Source organism: Branchiostoma lanceolatum, chromosome 8 (assembly GCF_035083965.1).
Source record: "Branchiostoma lanceolatum isolate klBraLanc5 chromosome 8, klBraLanc5.hap2, whole genome shotgun sequence".
Classification (NCBI taxonomy): domain Eukaryota; kingdom Metazoa; phylum Chordata; class Leptocardii; order Amphioxiformes; family Branchiostomatidae; genus Branchiostoma; species Branchiostoma lanceolatum.
The window spans coordinates 11,742,893-11,769,593 of record NC_089729.1 but is presented as its reverse complement, the minus strand read 5'-3'; the positions used below and the strand labels follow the sequence as shown (position 1 = coordinate 11,769,593).

General features: G+C 38.3%; 1 protein-coding gene across 2 annotated transcripts; it reads right to left on the bottom strand.

The window, feature by feature from the left end:
• Positions 1–563: 563 nt before the first annotated feature.
• On the bottom strand, positions 564–26,665 carry LOC136440739 (phosphatidylinositol 3,4,5-trisphosphate 3-phosphatase TPTE2-like). Of its 2 annotated transcripts, XM_066436846.1 has the most exons (19): positions 24,814–26,665; positions 24,353–24,696; positions 17,726–17,773; positions 17,071–17,238; positions 13,702–13,821; positions 12,430–12,517; positions 11,585–11,651; positions 11,002–11,072; positions 10,566–10,626; positions 8,967–9,048; positions 8,399–8,487; positions 7,907–7,930; positions 6,665–6,726; positions 6,103–6,192; positions 5,420–5,525; positions 4,878–4,975; positions 4,463–4,558; positions 2,328–2,401; positions 564–1,878 (listed from the first exon to the last, which is right to left on the bottom strand). In XM_066436846.1, exons 2-19 carry the CDS (start codon positions 24,655–24,657, stop codon positions 1,746–1,748), a joined length of 1,782 nt encoding a protein of 593 aa, XP_066292943.1. In that variant the 5' UTR covers positions 24,658–24,696; positions 24,814–26,665; the 3' UTR covers positions 564–1,745. The 2 variants fall into 2 exon arrangements, with proteins under 2 accessions (XP_066292943.1, XP_066292944.1); XM_066436847.1 differs by lacking the exon at positions 7,907–7,930.
• Positions 26,666–26,701: the final 36 nt, after the last annotated feature.

Genomic DNA, 26,701 nt, shown 5'->3' with positions numbered 1-26,701 from the left:
AACATAAAGTCTTGAGATCATTGGAATAAATCTTGAGATTTCTTCATTTTCAACGAAGCGTGAAGACCCCCGCTGGGGGTCATTATGATCCGTTGTGTAACAGAGAAGTGTTACACAAAATATTGGATATGTACCTTTAAGCTGTAAATGGTTAGAAGCATTAGTCCAAAGTGCTCTGCTCATTCCAATATTAATCTGCTCGCTGTTTGTCCCATTGCTTAACCATAGGGCTCAGTAACAGGGTATGGGCCTGGCCCTCAATTCCCAAGGGAGCAATCAATGAACTTCATCTCTCGGCTAAATGATCATACCCCTAGAGTGTATCAGCCAGGGCGGTAGTTTTCTGTCTACCCCCTTGTTCTGCTACCTGTAAGACGTGATGTGTTTGGAAATTGGTTTTGGGGCCGAGTTTTTACTTCCGCGTACACTTCCGCGTTTAAGGTCAATACGCACCTTTGACCCAGATTGACCTTTGATGCGTTCAATTTGCAGTGTTGCTATTCCTCGCGCGTCGGGTTATTGTGTTAATTTCAATGGTACGATTTTGAAATAAAACATTAAAGCAGAATTCTCAACGTCTTTATTAAATTGTGACAGTAAATATTACAATCACCACGATGATAGATGTCTAATGGAAACCCTATTTTCCTCGTGGTCTTTAGTTCTGCATTATTTTTACTATTCATAACAATAAGCACTTTCACACTTCCGAGTACGAATCATGGGCCTAAATCTCTTTGACATGTAATTACCCACAATTCCTGTTGACGCGCACGCGCAATCGGAAGTGTGAAAGCGCTTATTGCCTCACATGACTTCATCACATGTTGCATATTTATTCAAGCGACCCTATTATCAAACATGAAAAACAAGACCATTAAGAATCCCACACCCTTGTCAACATCTACAACGGATTATCTTCATTAGACAATGTTATACTCTAAATCCATCTGTACAAGTCGGGGTATAGGGTTTCAGTACAAATCTTCAATATACAAAGATCGGCCCGCTTCCAAGGGTTTTCCACAGTTAGTATTGGAGCTAACATACAAATGTGCTTACGACAAATAGGTCCAATTCTTCTCTTCTTTTGTAATAATAATAGAATATTTTTCTTGTGTGCCCTATTTTCTTTCATCTGTAATATTTGCACATCATGGTGTCATGACAGTTGAGGAATAGAATGAGTCGTTGACCCTACTAGAATTTTTACATTTAATAATCGTTTAGCATATTGATAGAACTGTGTGTCACACCAAGTCTTGCCAATTGGCCATATGTAATGGGAAATGTGGCAAGAATATTGATAGTACAAGAAAGCGTACCAACTAACATTTATAACATTTCAAAATATCTGTGACGTAAACTAGACAGCTATCACAAGCCTTTACATTGGTCAGCTGTCCTTAAATACTGGGTCATTTTTCGTTTCTGATTCTTCCTAAATTTCTATTGATAATTCAGGATAGGTTTAGTTATTTACAGGCTGAAATATATAGATAATATATGTAATCACCTGGTCCATTAATATATCCAGCGATACACATCGTGAATGAAAAAAAGACGACAAATAACGTTACATCACGACACACTACAGTACATGTACAGTACAAATATGTCACTGGTAGAGACTTGTGTAATATGTAACATTGTGCTGTCTCTATCATGACTGAGTCAGTGGTTGATATGCTGACATCGATGGCTACTGTAGAGCTTTGGGACTGATTCTAGCTCTAATTGGTTCCTCAACCGTATCCGTTGGGAATCATGGAGTTTGGGACGTCTGTGAAGATGAGTTCTATGCCGAAGTTTTCCCCGAACACCTTCCAGGTCTTTGGCTTGTGTGGGTTGTCCAGCTGGTGTCGTGGCAGGTACAACCTGAGGGGAACAGACAGGGTTTCACAGAGGCACGGACAACCAATTCAAAAACATTACTTATTCTGATCTTTGGATGAATCAATGCACAAAGTCAAAGATTCATCACATAAACTTGAATTTCATTGTTTGTTGCTAAAGTCACATTTCCAACCGATACCCTCCTGGGTAATTCATGGGCTGTCTATTGTTTCTTTAGTTTTCGGGGCATGGCCCCATTGGACTCCTAGTGACTCAACATAGAAATGGATAAAAGGGGCTACAATTTTGAGGGAAATCTATAAAATACACATCCTAGATCTACACTATATAATGTATGTTGTTGTATGAATGTCTGAAGTAAAATTTTAACTGGAGGACCTGCTGAAAATTTAAAGTTAAGTCTAAGAGTTTTTATTTTCAGAATCTGAGACTATCTTTACTCAAGATGGCTGAGAAACTGATAGCCATACCTGCAGTCCTCGACAAATGAGGTGTGGAACCAAAAGTAAAACGCACAGTCATCATAGCCTTTGGGGACATCCAGCTGAAGGAAAGAGGTAAACATATACATTACGAACTGAGCCAATTCAGAAGCGTATTATGGAAAACCGCAGTTTCTGCGGCTCCCCCGCTGTGCGGAGTGCTATTGGCACCTTGGCGCTAGCAAATAACCGTGTGGTAGCTTGACTCTAGACCAAAGACACCAAATACCAATGCTTTGTATCCTTGAATTAATCATTACGAAGTGTGCTACAATCCCGGAGGTTCTCTGGTTGACGGGAGCTTCTCTAGCTGGCTGATTTGGGAACAGTGGATGCTTGAAGATTAGTAAAGCGGTCTCCTGTATTCACATGCGTTCATTAGAGAGTTAAACAATGGTCTTCCTTCACAGTTCGGTGACGGAATTTCGCTTCAATAGTGAAGCCAATCAGCTCTCTCCTTTCCTGTGACGTCCTTTCCTGTGACGTAGATATCACGGGCCATCTGTCTCAGAGTGGTCACTTTAGCGTGGGAAGCAGTGTTGGCCACACACGCGGATCGTCCTAGCCCCATGGCAGGAATCAACTACTCTCCAAGCAGAGGAGTGGGTCCGGCAGGTTTTTGACGTGTTTTTAGGCGTTTTTGTCGGGCTTTCTACTTTGTCATGGTTTCTTTCTATCTTTACGTCAACCATGGTATTTGTGTTGCCAAAGTTCTAGCTAGGACTGGCTCAGGGTCGGCCTCAGTGAGCCCTGTTGGGGAAAGACTTTCATAGTCTGAACTCATCTTATAGGGAGACTGAACACCACAATTAGCGGTCGTGTGTTTCAAACATAACGGTAGGTTTAGCTCAAGAATGGATTTAGTGAGCCCTGTTGAGGAAACTCAACTTATAGGGAGACTGAATACCACAATTAGCGGTCGTGCGTTTGAAACATAACGGTAGGTTTAGCTCAAGAATGGATTTAGTGAGCCCTGTTGAGGAAACTCAACTTATAGGGAGACTGAATACCACAATTATAACGGTAGGTCTAGCTCAAGAATGGATTTAGTGAGCCCTGTTGAGGAAACTCAACTTATAGGGAGACTGAATACCACAATTAGCGGTCGTGTATTTGAAACATAACGGTAGGTTTAGCTCAAGAATGGATTTAGTGAGCCCTGTTGAGGAAACTCAACTTATAGGGAGACTGAATACCACAATTAGCGGTCGTATGTTTGAAACATAACGGTAGGTTTAGCTCAAGAATGGATTTAGTGAGCCCTGTTGAGGAAACTCAACTTATAGGGAGACTGAATACCACAATTATAACGGTAGGTCTAGCTCAAGAATGGATTTAGTGAGCCCTGTTGAGGAAACTCAACTTATAGGGAGACTGAATACCACAATAAGCGGACGTGTGTTTCAATCATAACGGTAGGTTTAGCTCAAGAATGGATTTGGTGAGCCCTGTTGAGGAAACCCAACTTATAGGGAGACTGAATACCACAATTAGCGGACGTGTGTTTCAAACATAACGGTATGTCTAGCTCAGTTGGGGAAAGACTTAAATAGTCTAAATTCGACTTATACATGTTATAGGGAGATTTGTTGAACATAATGGGAGGTGTAGCTCAGGGCTGGCAGTGTGTGCTGTGGGGATTAGCATAGTAATTAACACCTAGCCGAGAGTCAATAAACTCCGCCTGTCTACGTCCAGACCGCTCATTTGCATTATACGCTTCTGAATTGACCCAGTTCGTAATGACAGGCAACACTATAAAATAAAAAGACACTCTAAATCCAGTAAACCTAAAATCAAGCATCTTCACTTAAGATAGCTTTAAAAGAAGCTTGCAGTCAGATGTGCAAAGACTAAGTCATGCGGAGTGTAATATAACTAGCTGCTGCAACACTGTCTGCCTGCAAAGCTGGTGTTATGCATGCCAAAGGGCGGTTATACCAGCCACAGAGATAATATACAGTGTGACTATTTTCAAACATGAAACCTCTGACCACATGGCAGTTGAAATTTGAGGTTTGAACCTCCAGATTGAAATAATAATAGCTGTTATTCAAAAACAGAACATGCAAGTCAAGAGATTGCTTCAACAGGTCCGTCTCTATCAAAAACACTTCACTTACCGATGAGGAAAAGAACTTGATTTTGACGTCGTCACAAAGGACGGGGGAGTTGAGAACCTCCACCACAACACAGTTCTCTCTCGGGTGGAGACCGACCTGGAGTCACAGCAACATGACATTGTCCAATTTGTGAGCTCATGAAACTTTTAAAAACTGGCTTTTAAAATCACTCATACAATTCCAGTGTTGGATTTCAATAGGTAATGAAATATAGCAAGTTGAGAAATGATATATGTATAAATCATATATACTTAGTTGTCCACAAACTATCGTGAGACCCACTCTAATGAATTTGTTGATGAAAAAATAATATAATATTGTATATCATATAATATCATAATACGATTAGGTGAAAAAGTGTCAATGATAGAAATATATAAACCTTGACTTTCATATAGTTCCTGTGTGTACCTACCATACAGTTGACTTTGTTGCCAAGGTCACACTCCAAGGCTTTCTGTCTGTAGACAAACACCTCAAACCTCAGGTCACTGCCGCTACCGCTCCCAACTCCTGCAGAGACACAACAAACACAGCAAGGATGAAGTTAAACTTACATGTACATCAATCATATCAAATTGGGTATGTCACTTTCCCAGTTTCATGTCAGCCATGTTGAAACCCCCTTTGAATAGATGCAAACCAAATATGAATACAGTGATCTAGCACATGACATGTAGTTAACTTCTTTGTTTCTACATGCACACAAAATTAAATGTTACATATGATTTGTGCAATTAAGTTAGAAGAAAGGTCTTGTCTTGTACTGTTTATATCACTCAAATCTATAACAATGTAGCTAAACACACTATGTGAAACAGACAGCCAATGAATTGTCCTTATATTCAAAATCATCATAATGTTATAAGTCTCAATTATCTTACTGTATTTATCTAATATCAGAAACAAGTTACAGGTTCTGAACTATTTATACCGACAAAATAGACTTACACATACCTGCAATGGACATGATTCTGACAGTCTTCAGCTTGAGGGGCTTTGGTTCTGGCTGGGTCCCGTCAAGTTCTGTTTTCACGATCTCATAATAGAGAACATACCGGCCCTGCAGGCAAAGGTACAATTTCATACACATCATGAGCATCTATCCCATTAACCTGGAAGAGAGAGGAAGACTGAAGAGCAACTGGGTCTTATTCACTAGGTATGACATTCAAAACCTAAAACTAACATTCGAGACTTAAGCAGGTGGAAGTCTCTCCATATAGTAGCAATGGACTGCATTTTAACTTTTAAAGAGCATGTCATCGACACATTAAAATCATACTTATGTTAAAAAGCATGAAATAAACTCTTGGTAATTCTGCCAGATAACCTTAGACATTTAAAGCGATCTGTAGTCTCCAAGCTATGCACACTTCAGATATCTCGGTGTTCAAGAGTTTCTTGAGAAGGCCTCAATAACATCATTATTCATTATTTTTAACTTAAATGTGGTGGGCTTACCCTGCAGAATTATGGAATTTGATGTTATAGTTCAGAGAGACTTATTGAAGTGTTACATTAAATACATTTTGTAATAAGATCTTACGAAGAGAAAACTTCTATTGGCATCTGATGGTAGATATTTTCACCCTCAAACACGCTGACAATACCTTCCATGATAGATATCTAGTATGTACCTGGCTGGGCGTGTCCACTCCTTGGTAGTTGGTGCCGACGTTGATGGATCCATCTGCACGCCGATGGTTCCCAAAGTATTGTAAGCTGGCCTGTACGGACACTTCTATCACTTTTGCGAATACAATCATGTAGCAATTCTACAGTAACTAATATAGTATGGGGTTTAGTATGTGTCCATATTGTGATATAAAAAAAAAAGATTTAAAAAAAGATTAACAGTCAGTTGCTGTACAATATGTCTGATGCTTTGGCCCTTGATTTACCTACTCAGCTCATGGCTTAAATCAGACCAACTCTGTCCAACACAATCCTTTCAATCACTGTGCAATTTTTAAAGCTCTGCATAGCATTGCAGGTCACTGATCCCTGTCCACTACAACAGTATACTAGATTTTCCAGCAAAAAAAATATGCTTGACTCTCTGGTGATTTTGAAATTCAGCAACCTTCTGGTGTTCAACAAATCTGTCCAAAGATTTTTGACAGTGTCATGCATGCAGGCTTTACAGATTCATCACTCAGAGAAGAAAATTTGCTGCAGTACTGCAAACATGGTACTTACTCTTGCTTGTGAGAAAAGTCCACAGTCCACCAGCCAAGAAGCAATCATCATTCCTGTCCTCCCTATTGAGATGGTAAACTCGCAGTGTAAAGAGACATATAACTATCTACCATGAAGACAAAAACAAACACTTAATAAGATCTGAGACTAAATACACTTGTGCAAAAGTTTATTCTGTCTACTGTATGCAGGTCTCCTTTAAATTTAGAAGATGTGGCTTTTGTTTCAACAGTTGTTTCAATCAACAGTTGCAGTTACTGTATTGTACTCGGCCAAACTGGCAGAATTCTAATGAAATAGGACTTATTGGTGTACTGGTAAAAAGATGCTTGAATGATAATTTTTGTGATTTTAGAAAGAAAATAGATGTGATGCATAACCAAATAAAAAAACACTTGCTTCTTTTGCACTCTATGATGACATGCATATATACATGGTTGTGGTCTGTGGTCTCTGCTGTGATTGGTCAGAACTGTTTACAGCACCAGCCTATAAGGCTACTGAAAAATACAATTCCCTCATAGAACTCTGCAATGGTCATATGTCTATATTTTTTCTCTTAAAGTTGCCAAATTTTCATTGTGACAGGAATTTGTCCCGTTTTCACCATGGTTGTACTAATTAAAAGCATTTTAAGTTTGACAACATAGTCCAACTTTAAAGAGCATTCATTCAAAAAGTAAACATAGTATACATAATTGCTATGTTCCTGCTACATATGGTAGAACATAGATTACTACTTCATGACAAACATTGCTGCGATGTGAGCAAGTGCTATCAAGACTATACCAGGGTTCTAGCCAGGACTATCTTTTAGCTTAATGGTAATCAAGAGGTAGCAAAGTGACCAATCTGGGGAATAGTGTGAAAGGGGGTCTTGCAATTGGTCCCTCTACAGTTAGGAGATTTTGGAAATTTAAGGTAAGAAGTTGGCATTATAAGATATTAGTGTACCCATGGGGGGACTTCATTTATTTTAGACCACATGTAATTAGAAAGACTTTTGTCAGGTTGGATGATGATATCATCAACATTTTCACATTAGACATTCAGGTAAATTATTGCAAAGTACCATTACGCTAGTTGAAAAATAAGGCTTAGCGTTATGGTATCAATTCAGCGTGGTGGTCAAAAATTATAGTGTTACAGCTAAAGTAGTGCACTAGCTAGAACACTGCTATGCTAAGCTGTTTACGATAAAGACAACGACAACACTAAATTCAATGATGAAGAAACTATTACCTGTGGAAGCTGAAATGATCCGTTCTATTGTTAACAGACAAAATCAAACTTGTGTAGGTCATCCTAGTGAAAGGGGATCCAAAAAACTCAAACAGCATGATATATACATAGCACATATCCAGAACGTAATGCGCATATGGTAATTAGCCTGCTATTTAAACCAATTACAGCTGCTGAGTCACTTTCAAAATTTGTCCTGTTTGGTCAACGTTGCATCAGAGTAACGGCGGTTGCATAAGATATCTCTTTAGATACCACAGTGACTATAATATAAACAAATAGACAAGATATCAACCCTAACCTTTAAGCACACCGAAGTAGCTTTTTGGCACTCAATTCCCTATATTTGTTACAGAGTCAGGCAGCAGGGAGACAGTTAGCTACGTGAACACGACGTTAAACGCTTACGTTCTGTAGACGTGCTTCTATACATTACATGTAGAGCAGAAGTGACACAAACTCAGAAAGACGAGGAGACGAGATTTTCCAGACCTTTTCCGCCGCGGCAGTGGACGACGATGATGTTCCGTTCGTCCATCATCATCCACTCACGGACACCGGCACAAAATTGCAGCATCTCCCTGGTGGGATAGGAAATAAATAAATACATATAAATAAATAGATACTAGTAAATACATAAACATTGTTCTTGCAGCCAAACATAATGTCATCAGGTTGCCAGAACATAGGATATTGGAGTCTTCGTTTACACAACAAGTAATATCTCTCACCTACATTGGATGCATGAAGTGGCAAAAAGAAGCACTCCAGTCAGATGCTCTGATAGGCATCGAAACTTAAGCAGGTGAGATACATTACTGGTTGTGTAAAGAAAAACTCCAATATCCATAATGATTGTACTTCTCCATATGTTGATGGACGTTAGTCAGCCAGATAATAAGATACGCGAAAAAACGCTACTTATTAATAAGCAATTGGATAAACTTTGGAAATGGTCAGACATTTCCGACAGCATAACGAGAAAGCCTCATGCTTTGTCTTCAGTCTGAGGTTCAACCGCTTACAGTTGTAATAGATGTGCACAAGGTTTGTTACCCACCTGAGACTGGGAACATTATGGTCATCAATGGACAGTTTCTCCACTCTGTGGTAGAACAGGGACTCATCATATGTCCTCTCACCTGGGGGGCATGGAGTATGAGATGTGTACATAGCTTTATGGCAGTAATCGTAATGAAATATAGATAAGACCTACATAACTGCATGAAATATATAACTTAACGCATCTTATGGGAATCCTTATAGGCCCGGCTTAAAACTGAATGTCTTTGTTTGCTTGCTATGTCTATGGTACTGAATGTCCTTATACATGTATAATATGTGTTTGCTACACCCAGGTTATGTCCTTGGTACAGAATCTGTCTAATATGTGTTTACTACATTAAGGTTATATAAGTCCATAGTACTGAATAGTCTACATGTTAACTTCACTCACGCTATGTCCATGGTACTGAATGTCCTTAGTACATGTTTACTAACATTAAAGCTATGTCTATGGTACTGAATGTCCTTGTATGTTTACTCACATCAAAGCTAATTGTGGATCCAAATAAAGTAAAAGTCCATGTTACTGAACTGTCCATATGTTTTCACTACATCAAGGCTGTCCATGGTACTGAATATCCCTGTGTGTTTACTGCATCCAGGCTGTCCATGGTACTGAATATCCTTGTGTGTTTACTACATCTGGGCTATGTCCATGGTACTGAATGTCCTTATGTGTTTTGCGCATATAGGCTATGTCCATGGTACTGAATATCCTTGTGTGTTTACTACATCTGGGCTATGTCCATGGTACTGAATATCCTTGTGTGTTTACTACATCTGGGCTATGTCCATGGTACTGAATATCCTTGTGTGTTTACTACATCTGGGCTATGTCCATGGTACTGAATGTCTTTGTGTTTTGTGCATACAGGCTATGCCCGTGGTACTGAATGTCCTTATGTGTTTACTACACCCACGATATGTCCATGGTACTGAATGTCCATATGCGTTTAGTACATACAGTCTATGCCCATGGTATTGAATATTATGTATTTTCTACATACAGGCTATATCCATGTTACTGAATACCCTAATGTGTTTACTACACCCAAGCGATGTACATAGTACTGAATACCCTAATGTGTTAACTACCTCTAGGCTATGTCTGGGGTACTGAATACCCTAATGTGTTTACTACCTCTAGGCTATGTCCGGGGTACTGAATACCCTAATGTGTTTACTACACCCAAGCGATGTACATAGTACTGAATACCCTAATGTTTTAACTACCTCTAGGCTATGTCTGGGATACTGAATACCCTAATGTGTTTACTACCTCTAGGCTATGTCCGGGGTACTGAATACCCTAATGTGTTTACTGCCTCTAGGCTATGTCCGTGGTACTGAATATCCCAATGTGTTGATTTACTTTGCTACACTCAGGATATGTCCATGGTACTGAATGCCATTATATTACTGTTTGATACACTGTTATATATTTCTGTTTATTTTCTGATAATTTTAAACATTGTCTATCTCCATGGTACTAAAAAATCTTACTCAAAATGAACTAACTAGTTCATTAAGACCAGTAAGATTTTCAGCACCGTGGAGATAGACAATGTTTAAAATTATGAGAAAATAAACCCACTGCATAGGTTGTAGACTTTGTAGTGGTCCTTGTGCTTGACATCCAGCAGATGTGCAACTTCCTGTAGGGAATATAAAACAAAGCTTCCACAGTCTAAGCCAGTAGCAATTGGCTGTGGCCTTGAATCTTAAGTAAAGCATTACCAAAAAATTATATCATATGTATCCTTAGGCAAGATGTTACAAAACTTTGCACTATATTAGCCAAAAGCAAGAAAACCAAGTCAGTTGAAGATGGCGAGCAAAGTTTTTTCTACCTAAGGAGGGTAACTCAAGTACAGTCCAGCACTGACGGAGGCATTTCTGGGGCACAGCGGGTTACCAATATCGTGTGGCTTGGTCCCTTACTCAACAACAATTCAGAGGCCTAACGCCCATGGCATGACAAGCCAAGTACAGTGGAATCTTCTATCTAAAAAGCTATATTCATTTATTACCTTTATGGCTGCCTCATACAGGTGTTCATGTTGCTGACCACAGGTGGGAAATGTCATGGCAATCACACGCTCTGTTAGGGAGAGACAAAGACAATTAACTTCAGAGTATTCCATACCAGAATGTATCATTCGGTCAACAATCTATAGCTAGTCGTCACAAACTTCAGGAAAATGATGTCCCAGACAAGATTGATAATGATTAGGTAGCGGTACATGTAATAGGTACACACATGTAGTGTGCAGTGCGTCATGTTTGCTAATTTTTTAAAGCTCACCTTTTAGTACACTTTGGCACTCAAAAATCAAAAGGAGCAAAATTCAGGGATTTGTAAAACTGCTTGCCTGACTGCATTGTTTTGGATTTGTTGTTACTTAGTTGATTCCCATTGAGAATTTCTACAGTTAAAAGCTACATGAAACACAGACAATAACCTGCCACAAAAATAGATCCCTGTCAACATTTCCCCCTTTACAGTTATCAATAAACAGTTATGAGCTAACTCGCTGATATGGCATTTTTAGGTGCTAAATGTACAATTATGTCCAGCAGAGAAACACAATACAATACAATCACAATGCATACCTGTTATGTAAGTAAGATCCAAGTCATAAGTGTGTCTGCAACAACATTGCTTCTTCTTTTTTGAAGACTGTAAGTTAAAGTGAATAACATACAGATTCTGATGACAATTAATGGGAGGATTAAGAACTAAACCAAGAACTTTTGCTGTCTATCCGTCTACTGCATTCCCAAGCAATATGACAATTGGTTTGATAATTCTAAAACAAACTGTTTAAAGAGATTTCTTTTACTTCTGTTCTTAACCCAACTGTTGATGTATTGGTATGATAGTTAAGATTAAGTCCATGCTTTTCACCCCTGCCAGACTTTTCATTTCATAGATGGCTAAACTTGACAATCATGGAATTGACGCTTGTATTCTTCTAGATGATGACTTCGGGGACATTAACAATACCATTGATAAGAAATGCCAAATATACTTGACATGTCTATTCAGATTTTTTATTATAATTATTTACAAAACCTGGTTTTCCCAGTTCTTTCCTTAGTCACTGACGAAAGATAGCAGATGCTGTCTGAATCATCTGCCTGAGTGTTTAAAAATTTTATCCAGTTGCTTGAGTAACTTTTTTGTTGTTGAATCTAATTGCCTGGATGTCTAACCTTCATCAAAAACCACTAGTCTTACTGGTAAATCAAATTTATGATTAAGATCACTTTGTTGTTAGTATATTAAGTGTAAGGCCTCCACTGGTTTACTAGGAGGAGTCGATTTGAATTTCTATCAGATAAAGGATATTACTCAATACTCTGTGACTTGTATACTATGTGCTGAGAGCCATCCAAACTTCTTCAAGGGGTAGAAATAAGATAATATAAATATACTATGAACACTCTTCACTCACTTTCCTTCTGCATCGATCCATCTGTTTCTTCTCTGTCAGTAAATGAAGAACAATCAGAACTCTGATCAGCCTTCCAACCACAACAAGTCTGCAACAACAACAACAACAATTATAAACTAAAGAATAATCATCAAATGCTCATGTTTTTGTATAGGCTCATGGTTTTGTAGGTTTTTTTGTTAGACTTTTTGGTTTTCGTCAAATTGGTATCTACATGTGTATGATATAGACTTACAGTCACTATAATTTCTTCTTTCAAAAATTCTGTGTCAATGATTTATAATGAGAGTTACACACCACAATAATAAAACAATGTGTATTAGATGTGCCAATGTATATTTGACCCAATATTCTGTTGGCAAGCCTATCAGGCTGATTTTATTGGGCCGATTCAATCAACATGGGGCCCATAAACACAGTATTCTCTTCATGTTTACAAATTTGTGGTCTAAATACTGAACATTCGCTTTTCTAAGAAAATTTGGTCATTTATTAGACGTTGAGCCTGCAGACCAAGAAACTACATCAATTTGGAGTTGCCTTAAAAAAAGTTAATAAAAAATGTATGTTATAAATTGTGATTGGATATAGGTCCTAGAAATTTCTAGAAAAAAAAAATTGGTAACAAAGGCGTTTATATTATATAATTATACACAACTAACATCAACTCTCATAATCTAGCCGGGTACCCTAACTAAGACAGTGACAATAACCTTTAGCACACTGCAGTCCCTTTTGGTTACAGAGTTAGGCAGCAGGGAGAAAGTGCTATATATATAAAAACGGTACTTTTGAGACTTTTCACAAGAATGTCTTGAACACCAGAATATCTCAAGTGTACATACATCGGGGATTATTTTTAGTAGATGTCTTACACTTAACATTTTTTTTTAAATGTAGCAGTCTTAGGATACACCGAGGAAAGATGACATCGTAAATGATGTTTTTATATGAATCACATCAGTCTATACTTCAAGTCCATTTTAATGTTCCTTTCTTATGTGATATCACAACATTTATTGATTAATTGGGGGGATTTTATTAGTTGTAACTTTGTACGCCCGCATGTAGATTGGCAAGCAATTTGGTCCCGCGTCCGTTGGAAAACCCATAAAGATATCGATCATTTTTACCATTAAATCCATAAGGAGACCTAATACACAGTTTTTACTACCGAATTGAGCGGGAGCCAAGTAAAGTTGCCGGGCTGTTTTAAAGATGGCCACAGGGGTGCCATTACCCACCGTTAGGAAATCTCTATCTAGTACTTACCTTGCATATTTGGCGTACGGGAAGCCAAAATCCACCAGTGTGTAGACGAGAATGACGGTGAATGTGATCACTATCACAGCCAGGTCTACAACGTTGTAGCCTCTTGAAAAGAAGTCTTTCCTGTGGGGCACAAAAAGACGTGTCGCAGGTTATCACCACCATTAATGCATGAAGTGAATAATCTAATGTCTTTCCTAGAGCAAAGCTTTATTATCAGATAGCTAGGTCAGAGAGGTTAGTAGCCTGGTATTCATCCTATTCTTGCAACTGTTTGCTCTTCTGATCACTTCTCTATAGAGTAGACTGGCATGGTTTCCAAATGGATCGGGTCAACAATTGCTGGACCGTCAGTTTTTCATTATGGAGGATAAGGCACATTCATGGACCAATTTTTACAAACAACAAACAAATAACAGGTCCTTTCACAGACTCTGAGGTGTTTTTTTGGTTTTGTTTGTTTGTTTGTGTGTCTTGGTGTGTGTTCCTACTGGCCTGGCCAGGTCAAAGTTTGTTTTTAAGGTTGAGTTACATGGCATTGTAAGACCGTAGACTAGCATCCTGGATACAAAGGCTGAGCTAGCCTGTACCAAATCTTTTCCTAGGCTTTCAGGAAGTGAATGTTGGCACATGGCCAGGCCAAAAGTCACGAAGCCAAGGATGGCATGTACCGGAGAGTGAAACAAACATGCATGCATGCTTTAATGTTTGGGTGTTACCAGTACAGACAGTCAGCAAGGATCTACAACAACCTTTTTCGTCGCCAGACATTTTGTGTCCTTAATATGAATTTCTATACCAAACGTCTATGACTCTCCCAAAAAAAACCCTTCAAGGAAGGAAAGGAATGAATGAATGAATTAATTAATGAAACCTCAAGTTTATTCAAACTGGATTGCCCTGTCGGCCTTAGCCGGTCATCCCAGAGGTCCAGTGAATCTGAAGGGTTGACCATATGCTGCAAGTACACGTACATGACTGTACATGTTTTACCAGTGCGTCTCAGACATGTTTATTGGTCTGGAGTGATTGCGTTCATAGGAAATGCCTGTCTGTACAACCATACTGTATTTACGCAGACTGTCCCACCACACCCAAAAATACCTTTCCCTGCCATCCATCTCAATATGATCTGATATCCTGTTTCATAAACATCCTGCATTTCTGTGTAAAAGAGATTGATAACCATGACATGGTAAAAAGAGGAAGGTCAAACGTGTACGTCTTCATTAGTCCTTATTTGATCGAACGATGAGCATTTTCCGGACCGCACGTACTGATTGCTTTCAGATCAACGGCGATTGAGATTCAAAAGAATTCATTCCATTAAACCGTAATCAGATGGCAAATCAGATTGAGATGTACTGGTATTCTTTTGTCCTTGACCAGCGGCATTCAACATTTGTGTTGTAAAAGAGAAAGAGGCGATCATGTGCAATTGACATGCAGATCTCGAGGGCCAATCCGTCCGGAGTAATCACGGCATGGTATTCGCAGACAATTTGCAGTTAGTTGCTGTTAGAAGCTTATCCTAAAGCTGTGATTTGGACCTGTTGGTGGTAGTACATGGCTCGGGGGGCTAAATTACCCCAGAATGAGACCATAGCGGATACGGTTGGTGTTTAATGATGAACCTGACGTGACTCCAAAAGTATCAAGGAGGGCCAACTGGCTGGATGCGATTCATCTCACAGTCCCAAACCAACATCTATCAAATTGAATGATTCTGCATAAAAAAAAACTAGAAACCATATAAGAGCAGAAACTGACAACGTCATCCAAATAAAATGCTAATTAGAAATTAAAGAGACATAAAAACTTTTTCCCCTGAGTGTTCAAAATAGAGGAGTTTCGAATGTGCAAGTCGGAATTAAACAGCAGAAAAATAGGTTGCAAGGTCAGAAGGACATTTATTGCCGGAATTCCGCCCGGTCTATAGATCTCTTCTCAATCATTGCGCAGTTTGTAAGGATCAACTGATGTTTGCAGGTCACCAAACCCCGCCCAATGAACAGCATAGATTTTCAGGCAAAAAATATCCTCAGGTCTCTAGCAAATTTAAAATTTTGCGTTCTTCTGGCGCATTTGGCAGGTCATCAAGATCATTTGGCAGGTCTTCACCGTCATTGGCAGCAGGTCAGTAACAAGACTTGAAAAACTTTAAAGATTTTGAACATGATGTATGCCATTGGAAGAAATGGGAAATTTGAATTCTAATAACCTGGCGTTCTTTTGATATTTAAGTATGAGGGATGAACTAAGATCTAATAGGTTAACTCTCAGACTATCATCCTGATTCATCGATCTAAAAAATGCAGCAGAAACTAAATAAAACAAATTACTACCAATAGGAGGTCAACGCTTGCTCCTTTATTGGTATGGTAACTGTAAATGATGAAATGTTTTACAGTGGATATTATTTTTGCAGTTTTCGCAGTAACCTCTTGCAAATTTAAAACTAACGTCTTATAAAGGTAACCGCGAAAATACTTGTCCTGTCTTCTGTGGCTCTGCCAGGCCGCCCTAGCATTCCTTGTTTCAAATACAAACTAAAAACGTGAACACTCCATTTTGCTCCCTATACTATGCATGAGATCAAATCCCTGCGAAGTTCCAGTATTTGGTGTTGAGGAAAGAAAGAAATCACCATTATCCATTTGGTATGAACATGCCTGTATCAACGGTTTACATAAAAATGGTAGACTCAGTGGTAATTGGTATTATCATCAGATTAGGAGACAACAACTGCAGAAATGTTGCAAAATGGATTTGAAATAGAAAACTCAATATACTGAGACTTGGTATGAATAATCCTAAATCACAGTTGCAGTAAACATTAGAAAAATATGTTACAAGCCCTGCAGACCAACTTTCTTTGATTTAAAGGGTTATAATCTAATCAATTTCAACCAATCAATGGTTGTCAATTACAACGCAGATTAAATTTGCATTGGTTGCAGTATCTTAATGCGGCTTGAAGTGATCAATGTGTTTTGGACTGGTTAGGCCTAAAAAAAATTGACTAATAAGCCCTAGGAAAATTGTTTCCGGTTGGGATCCTGAAAAATTAGGTTCAATTAGGTTATGATAAGTGATAGGGATTCTCCCTTTGCTGGGTCTGTCATAAATCACTTTGTCACTTTTTCTATTACTGTAAGGGAAATGAGGTGAACATGTTGAAAAACGAATCCTACAACATTTTCTCCTCCCTGATCTAAAATAAGTTTGTACAAGGTGACAGAAAAAAGGAGACTCTTTGTAGGATTTTTCTGTCAATGGGAATTGGGATGATGGAAACAAATTTCAAGCTAGCTAGAACTTTGTGTTGGACCATTTTACCTATCTTACTTTAGATTTTTTTAAATGACCTACCCTCGTCCGCAGATTCGCAGCAGGATGTCCATCATGAAGTATCCAGCGATACAGACGGACGCGACCTGACAGATGCGTGACGCCAGCTGGTTCTTCCTATTGTCAGGGGTAACCAGGTCTGCCACAACAATGGCGATGTCCGTAAACACCAGTAGGAGACCAAACAACCTGGACAGCGGAAGAAAACGGAACAAAAGTTCCACAGAGGAAAAATCTCATGGACTGTGTTTGAATGGGGACAGCCCTATTTTATTTAGTGTTTTTATTTTAAAGCAATGATCCAACACCGCAACATTTCTGCACCAATATCGCCATTAGAACAATGCAGTAAATCTGGATTTAGTTGAAATGTCAGCTCTCATACTTCCTATGGGTACCCTAAGACCAGGTCATTGAAAAATTGTGAATTTCAAGAGTAATCCCCAAAGTATGCACCCTTCAGATATCCAGGTTTTCATTTTAATTGACAGTTAATATCAAATTTCTTGAGAAGATCTCGATAAAACCATACTTTCAATATCGTACCCGGCAGAATAATTCTTTATCTTTCCAGACTTTGTGATTTTGTTTCTTAAAACGAAATTGCATCATAATGAATGAAAAACTGGATGTGCAGTGAAGGTTAAGAAATAACATTAAATTTAAAAGTTCCTACCGGACTGTCAGGTGCTCCACACAGCTGACCATGCTGCCACGAAGGCCCCTACAAAAGAAAAATTAAAAAATTTGCAAGGCAATAAGCTGGTTCACATAATCTATTAAACTGTACAATGCACAGCGGGATGTATTGTGGGTATACGTCAAAGGTGAAGGCCCCTAACCTATATGACCAAACTGTTGAACAAACCTAAATGAATACATGTACTTAGTACATATTATGTAGTACAGACTTACACTCTGAATGAATCAACCTTACCTCTGTCAATAAGGAACAAATCGTTACGGACGACTATAATTGTATTTCATCATCCGTAAATATCTGTCTTATCGACATTCCAGAGCAAATAGCTACGCAGATATTTTAAATGGTCCTCATGTGAGTAGGGCTTTAAACAAGTACTCTATGTTTTACCGAACAACCTTCTTTACTTTTAAGACTATACCTCTCCCAGAAGGTACATTGTGTATGATTTTTTAATGTAAATGGCAACATAATTCAGTTATTACAAGTCTGTAAAGTGAAAATGTTGAAAAAGATTTTCAAAGATTCCGGGTAAATTTGTCAAAGGTGAAGGCTCCTAACCTGTAAACAGCAAGAAATAAAAAAAATAAACAGATCATACTAATAATAATAAGATAGACACAATAAGATAATATCCAAATAGAGCCTCAAAGTCAACGCACTAGGCTCATGGACATTTCAATTTTGGATTAAAAATGCATACATATTGTATTAAAAAAAATAGGAAGACAGCTAGTGAGCATTAATTTTGTGTTGTACCGTTGCCGAAATCCGAGCATTTTGGGGTGATCCACACCCTAAATGACACAAAATTGGAACAACCTTTTCGTTTTCAAATCAGAGAAAAAATTGATAGAAGAAGTAAGAAATTGAATTGATGTGGCCTAATCGTTAAACACAAACATTGCTTGCAGCCGAGCTCTGCAGGGCTGTGTGTGACATAAAGATGTTGGATGTAGCATAACAGCAGCCACACAGCATGTCTGCAATGCTAAGTGTTCTGCCGAAGGGCATCCATACTCTGTCTGCTTGATTAAATCAAATACAGAAACAGAATAAACGCATTGAATTCCCTCATCATTTACCCTGAGTCCTTTGAAAATTTCCGGTCAATCTGACAGTGTCTGGAATGCAGAATTATGATGAAATTCTATTAATAATATCAAGCAAAATATGGGAAAAATTAAGAGCAATACAAGGCAAAATATAGAATAAAAGGATTCAAGGACAACAGAAATAGAAAATGGAAGAATATAATAATGAAAAGAAAATGTAATGACTGCATAATGAAATATATTATTTGAAACTAGGGCTGTCTAGAATACTCGTCCCTCCTGATTATCCCAGCACAGAAATTTGCCTCTTCAGAAGGGAAAAAAATTTTTTCTGTCCAAAAAATCTGAAATTCATGACATGAAACTGATGAAAATTTCCAATTAGCTTCCATATAATTAAGATTTAACTACCGTACAACAATCAACAACATGGGCTCCTAAACAATGTGTAGCATAAAAAAAATTCAAAACTGGAGACAGCCGTGTTACTGGAACATAAATAATTGTACAGTTGTTGTAAAAGACAGGAGCAGTTTTGCGTTACAAAGATAATGCAGTCTGGCGATGAAATACGACAGTAGCAATTTGTCAAATTGTCATGTTTTTGGTCAGCTTGAGGTGTAGGGTTCTATTAGTCCCTGGGTGCTGACCATTACAGCAGACGGAAATCAATATCACGCCCTGAGGCACCGCGGGATCTGTTTATCGGAACCTTTCATCAATTCTTTAAGCTCGCCTATGATTTTTCAACTCTAGATATTACTATATACAGTTCATTGCATCACTGCAACTGAACAATATTATGCCCCAATGTACAGCATGAAAATGTAAGGATTTGTAAAATGTTTTCAGTCATTTTAGATAACATTAAGCCATGCTCATTACACAACAATAATCAAGGAGGCATCCTTCTGCACCTGAGGTTGCTCCCCTATGGTCCTCCTTAGAGCATTTCCCTTTTAAATAGGTTAATATGTTATAAAATACTTGTCGTTTTACCGGCCTCCTCAATTCTGAAGGGACAGGAAATGGTGATGCCATAGATCTATGCCAGCCCGCTAAAGGGGAGATGTTTTGGAATCAATATTTTCAAACGCAGTAGGATTGACTTACATCACCCTTTGCCTGAAGTCTTGAAGCTTTAAGACAAGATGTTTTGGGGACGCCCCACGCCCCTACAGATCATCTTTAATAATAGGTTTAGGTTTATGTTTAGGGGGGTCAGAACAGAGGTGTTGGAACAAACGGTTATTGGACAGTCTAGCAAGATATTTCCATATCAGACACCATAGCGTTCATGTTTTACCTGAACAATTATGAACAAATTGTTTAAAAAAATAATGCATTTTGTAATCTAGACTGTAATTAAAACGTTTCAATTCAAAAAAGTTTAATTTGCAATCAGGTATATGTATAAAGATTTATGGAAGCTTATATTAATCAGTTGTTTTAAAGCTTAAATGGATTTGGAAACTTGATAACGCAGTAAAAAATTTAATATGCTATTGCAGGCTAAACCCTTATATGTTCTGACACCCCAATATTCCTACACCCCTACAATGTATATGTTATGACACCACAATGCTCCAACATCCCCAAAACTCTAACATATATAGGACAATGTCACAACATAAATAGGGGAGTCAGAACAAAATTAGGCCTAGGGCTGTTCCCTCTAACAACAACATCACGCTTCTTCTCTAGTCAGGTGGCAGTGCGTTCATCCCTCTCAATTTGTGAACCACGGGATCGAAGTCACGTCCATTCCTTAAGGCCCTTAACACAACCATTTGGCATGTCTGCAGGATGCGCTACAGGATATCCAGCCGTCAGGAGCGCTTTGTCGGTCACTCAGAATGTGCTTCACGGATTTGACTGAACACACATTATGTGTACCAGTACAGGGAATTCACTGATCTTCGATGGCTGGGAAACATTTCAAAAGATAAAACGTTACACATTTAGGTAATGGTTGAGGATAAACCTGTAAAGTGGCTCATTTTTTGGCAACTGCACAATGTGAGAACTGTTAAAATCAGGAAGAAGGTTAAAATAATGACGTCAGGATTTTCTAGAACCATTCTGTGTAGTGTAAATTGAGTTATTTTTGCAATCTTTTTTTCTATTTGGCATCAGGAGGAAAAAGGAGTCTATAGATTTGCAGTTGAAACATTTCTTTTAGTACAGTAGTCTTACAAGAAAGATGTATTCCCAGTATAGCAACCATAGCAAAAACCACATAAAAAACCCCACTGCAAAACAGTCATGATTTCCAGTATTTATATAATAGAAGTGGAGGAAAGAAAGTGTCAAGAGACAATATCATTAAATCCATTAGGAACAACTTGAATTTGAAATCTGTTAATGGACAAATGTGCATTGTAATGGGTAAGAGTGTTTGATGTAATATTAGGCCATGCAAACACAATTTGTTGATTTCCATATATATTTATATCATAATTTTGAGTTGGAACATCAACACAAGAACAGAGTGCCATAGGGGGGAGGTCTGCACCTTGGTTCATTCAGTTTTACAGATTCTACATTGCAGTCTGAGATTCAAGTTAAATTTTCTCATCATTGTCATGTCATTGTGTCTTCTTACCAAATTTTCATTTCAAAATGGACAAGAACCTAGGAAATAAATTGTTGTGGCCTCGATATAAGGCTTACCACGACTCTGTACATGTACTGTACATGATGATAATCTAGACCATTATGAATTCGAGTAGCACTGCAATTAGTCAAAGGACTTAATAGCACTGCACCAAATTCATCAGTCCAGATTCACACTCACTCACTCATCCTCATTACTGGTGAAACAAAGAGGCTGCTGAGGCCTGAGTGAAAAAAAAGTTGTGTTTCCAGTTACTGTCCTGAAACAATCATGATCAGGGTCGGTAGGTTAGGATAAGTCTTTTTATTTCACTTCAGATCTTCTTTTTTTAGATTTTGGCCTACTAAGTGATCCAACAAATACAGTCACTCAGGTATTTTCTATGGTAACATTACATTCAATTGGAATATAATCATTGTAACACAATAAAAAAATTATACATTCAAGCACAGGTAAACAAAGAAGTACAGTATCTACAACCCATTTTTACAACAAATGTGCAAAGTCCTAATCTGTCAACAGTGTGTAAAATCCTCTCAGAAAGTCTATTTTTCAATTTCATCACTAATGCCAGCGGCTGGCACGGATTTTTGCTAGGGACGGATGGGAAACAGGAAACACAACATTTTTTTCTCAGGCCTCAGTCATCCACATTACTGAGGTGAAGGGAAGAGGCTGCAGATTAGTGGTGAGTTGCAATTGTAAGGCCAGCCAGCCAGCAGCAGCTATCCAACATCAACCGCTTACATCAACCACCACTTACAGTTAAACAATAACATTGTACTCTCAAATTTTGTAGAGCCTCTCAACTTTGAATCTTTGACTTTTCTCAAGTACAATATACTTTTAATCATATTGGCCTTTCAAATATTATCATAAGTTATTTCAAATTGAAATTTCCTGATAATATCTTATCTACTGATATGATGATCTTGAATTTAAAGTCTGAGATCTTTTTGGACTGCTGCCATTGTTGGATTTTGGGTTACGTATTCTTCATTCATATTGTATATTTCTCAATCAGTTTATTTTACAAGATTCTTCAGGATTAATTTTGTGGAAAGAGGGGAAAGGTTTTCACAGTGTTTCAAGTTCTCAGTTGAAACAATTCTGCAGTACATATAATAACGCAGTGGAAATGCATTAAATTTTGTAAATACTGCATGTTAAACAGGGTGGAAAACAAAACACATTTTATTTCAAGTTGCCCCTTCTATGATCAAGAAAGAAAGGCGCTGTTTGAAGAGGCCACCAAATTCCATCCAAATTTCTCCATGTTTACAGACAAAAAGAAATCTACTCTCCTCTTAACATCACAAAACCCACAAATTACAGAAAAAGTGGGATCATTCGTCTTCCACTGTCTCGGAAAAAGAAGTCAAACCCAAATAAGATAGAATTTAGTGTCAGTATTTAGACTAGAATAGTCACATGCTATATTGTTATCAATTGTCTGTCCGTCCTTTCATGTTACATGTACTTGCAATTAGCCTACGGGCAAGAACTTGCAATAAAGTTAAACTTATTATTCTGAATAATTCACAGTATCATGATGTTGTGGTTATAATTAAGAGGTCATTGTAAAAGGAAAACCACTGCAAATATTTCAAGCTTACAGTATTATTAGATTTTTGATGTCATACAAAAATATAGAATTCAGGTATCAAAACCTGGTGTTAAATGATTATAAAGTATAAAGACAAGCCACAAATCTATTAACAATCACAGCTGAATACGTACCACATGTAAATAATTTTTTGTACTGTATTCTACAATGCAACATGATTCTATACAATGTCATGTTGAAAGGGAAAAGACGGAAACACATTATGTGTAAATTAAGACATTTTTTTAGGGACTTGATTTTGCTACGTTTTATGTTCGTGGTAGAAATGATTCTGTAGTACAGTCGGTAATGCACGGTGAACACGCATATTCGCAGTGTCATGATTTCGCGGCCACTGTAAGTTTAAAATGAAAGAACAGTGAACATTTCAATATTTTACAGTATTTTGATATACAATTATGTTATCACAACTCAGCCTAATATATTTGATTAATACCTGCAATAAATCTTTTATCTTGATAATTAGTTTACAGCTGAATATCATATACTAATTGAAAATATCATATAATATTGTTATCTTATTATTTACACCACAAATATCCCTGCTGAGTGCTATTATATAAATATATCACTGCATGAGGGCCACAAACCTGAAATTTTCTAATGTAGGTCATCACGCTATTAGTGTAATACATGAATATACAGAATGCATTACTGTACATCATAAATCCAGTGTGAAATGGTTTGGAAAATTGTGTTTTGAAAAAATCTAGATTCTGTGTTGCACACATAACGATTTACCCACCACCATTAGTGCTACCTTTAATAGTTGTCTATACTAGCGACGGCTGTATGAATGCTGATAAAGCTATAACACCCTGCGTGCTTGCTCCATCACTGACATACACCCTCAGCCCTGGCAAACACAGCCCCCCATTTACCCCGCCTCCCTTGATCCATCTCCCCAAACATAGAACAAATCACGCCTGGAGGGAAAATTGTACATTTGTATCTCGGCCAGGACACACCAGAAATTAAATGACAGTGCACAGGGGAAATTGCATAATGTATCGTTATGCCGAATGAATAAGGGAGTAAAATTGATTCAGGGTAATGTCCACGCTTGATGAAAAGGGAATTATAAATTAAAACCACAAGGCACAGAAATCGTAATTATAGTAAATGATGAAAACAACAAAGGCATCATGTCATGAATAAGAAAATTGTTTCCCGAAGGGCTCCGCTAAAAAATTAGGTTGCCTGGAAGATGATTAAGTTGCGGGATTATGTCGAGCCGTCAAACGTAATCAACATGTCTGCATAACAAGGGTTCTGACAGAGAATTTCCTTGTATATCTTACCTGGAGGGAGCTTCAGGGGGCATCTTGTTCTGATGCTGGGAGGTTGTGGGAGTGTTGGGTAGAATATCTGGCGATTTGAATCGTCCCTTGTCAGTCAAGCTTCCCAAGGCAGATCTCAGCTGTAAACATGTTGCGTTGCCGCCTTCTTGCGAGGCGTCGTTCACAGCCTTGTTGTTGCGGGATCCGCGACTCAAACGTCCGGACGTTGCTTCGCGATCAAGGAGAACGACGACACGTTTGGTGTAATTGTCGGCATAGTCGGCGTCGATATCAATCTGATCCCCAAAACGATGGTAGCTGGTCATGACGGTCGGCGCCGGCCATGTGATCCCCACAAATGGGGCCTGGGGCAGATAGAATTTTCATGAACAAGGGAAGGAGCGGCCTGCGATCGGTCGTAACGCGCATCGTGAATGTACGGGCGAGGAAAACGGATTTGGCAAGGATACGAGAGGACCCACCTGCTACAGAGCCACATCCAGAGGTCACCATGTTGTAGATCCCCTTATTGATATGTAGAGCGCACACCCCTAAATCCTGGGGTTTGTTGTACCAGCATGCACCCTACCTCGCCTATATGCAAAACACTGCTGGGACGCCCCGACATGCTCGCACCTCATTCTGAATACTATTATCAGCAGCATGCACACCTGAATGGAGGCTTAATGTAGTAAAGCTAATAATTCTGTAAATAAACAAGATACGTTTCTGTAATACAGCCGGATTTTGGGTAGCTTAAAGAAGGATTTTAGGAATAAATTTTGTCGCATCTGCACAAGTATTTTGCACTGTAAAACATAACATGGATTGGTTGTTATATAAAAGATTATCAACGGTAGGCTGGATATTCATGTTAAATGGTCTTTAATCATATTATGGCTTCCTCCAATGGTAACAATTTCATTCTGAGAGTTTGAAAGGATTTGATTTGAAAATAAAGGCCTTTTTGTACATCACAATTATTATTACTCTCAATAGCTGTATTTTACATCTAGCCCTTGTGAGGGGTTCAGTCAGAATTATTTGGCTAAAATTCTAAGACATTATAAAAATGTACGTCATTTGGTACTCATTGTTGCCTTTAGGATATATATTGCTGAATCAGATGAATTTGAGTCCATGTTGTAGTGACCTAAATATTGTGATTTAAAGCCTAGGCTATGTGCTGGACACGAGCTACCTGCATGTATGCATTTAGATCAATAAATTGACCAAGTGACCCACATATGTATTTTCATTGACCTCAGACACCGTAATTTTTCAAAGACTTCAATTTTCAAATTTTAGGCCAAACCAATTAAATTTTTTGGTTCTATCTGTGGTGTGGGTAGGCAAAAACAACAATTAGAACAACAAAAAATAACCAAAGGAGCTCTAGGAGTCGGAAGCAAAGAAAAAGTGCACAAAAAATAAAGACAGCTAGAATAAAGGGTGGCTGGGAGGAAAATTGACCACCATTCTCAAATATGTAAACAGACCTGGTGCTCAACACCATCCACACACAGGTTAACACACCTGTCCCTGGTGCTGTACACCATCCACACAAGTAAACACAGCTATCACTGGTGCTGAACTCCATCCACACATGGCTAAACACACCTGTCCTTGGTGCTGAACTCCATCCACACATGGCTAAACACACCTGTCCCTGGTGCTGTACACCATCCACACAAGTAAACACAGCTATCACTGGTGCTGAACTCCATCCACACACGGGAAACCACACCTATCCTTGGTGCTGAACACCATCCACACATAGGTTAAGTCCTGTCCTTGGTGCTGAACACAATCCACACAATAGTAAGGTCTTATCCTCGGTGCTTAACACCATCTAGACACAGGTAAACAAACCTGTCAGTGGTGCAAAACACCTCATGCATACACACACACACACACACACACACAAACACATGCACACACAAACACATACAAACAAAAACACACACACATCATATTAAGCATACACATTATTGGTGCTTAACATCATTAACACACATGTAAAAACACCTATCACTGATTTAAAACAGTATATGCATACATACACAATAATTCATATAGTTATACTAGTCCTTGGTGCTGAACTCATTGCTGAACCATCAGCACATAATTTTACATTCACATGATTTTGATCCTTTTATAATTCATTATCTACAGTAAGATGAATGCTAATACCGGCATATAGTTTTCCTTGCCATTTCCTTCTTCTTGAGGATGAAATATCATAATATAGAGGTAAATCTGAGTGAGTTTAGACAGTTCATTTGATGATATTGCAGGGTGTATTTTCAGTATCATGTTGATCCCCTTGAAAAGCCAGTTCTAGTATAATCTGAGTTCTGAACGGTGTGT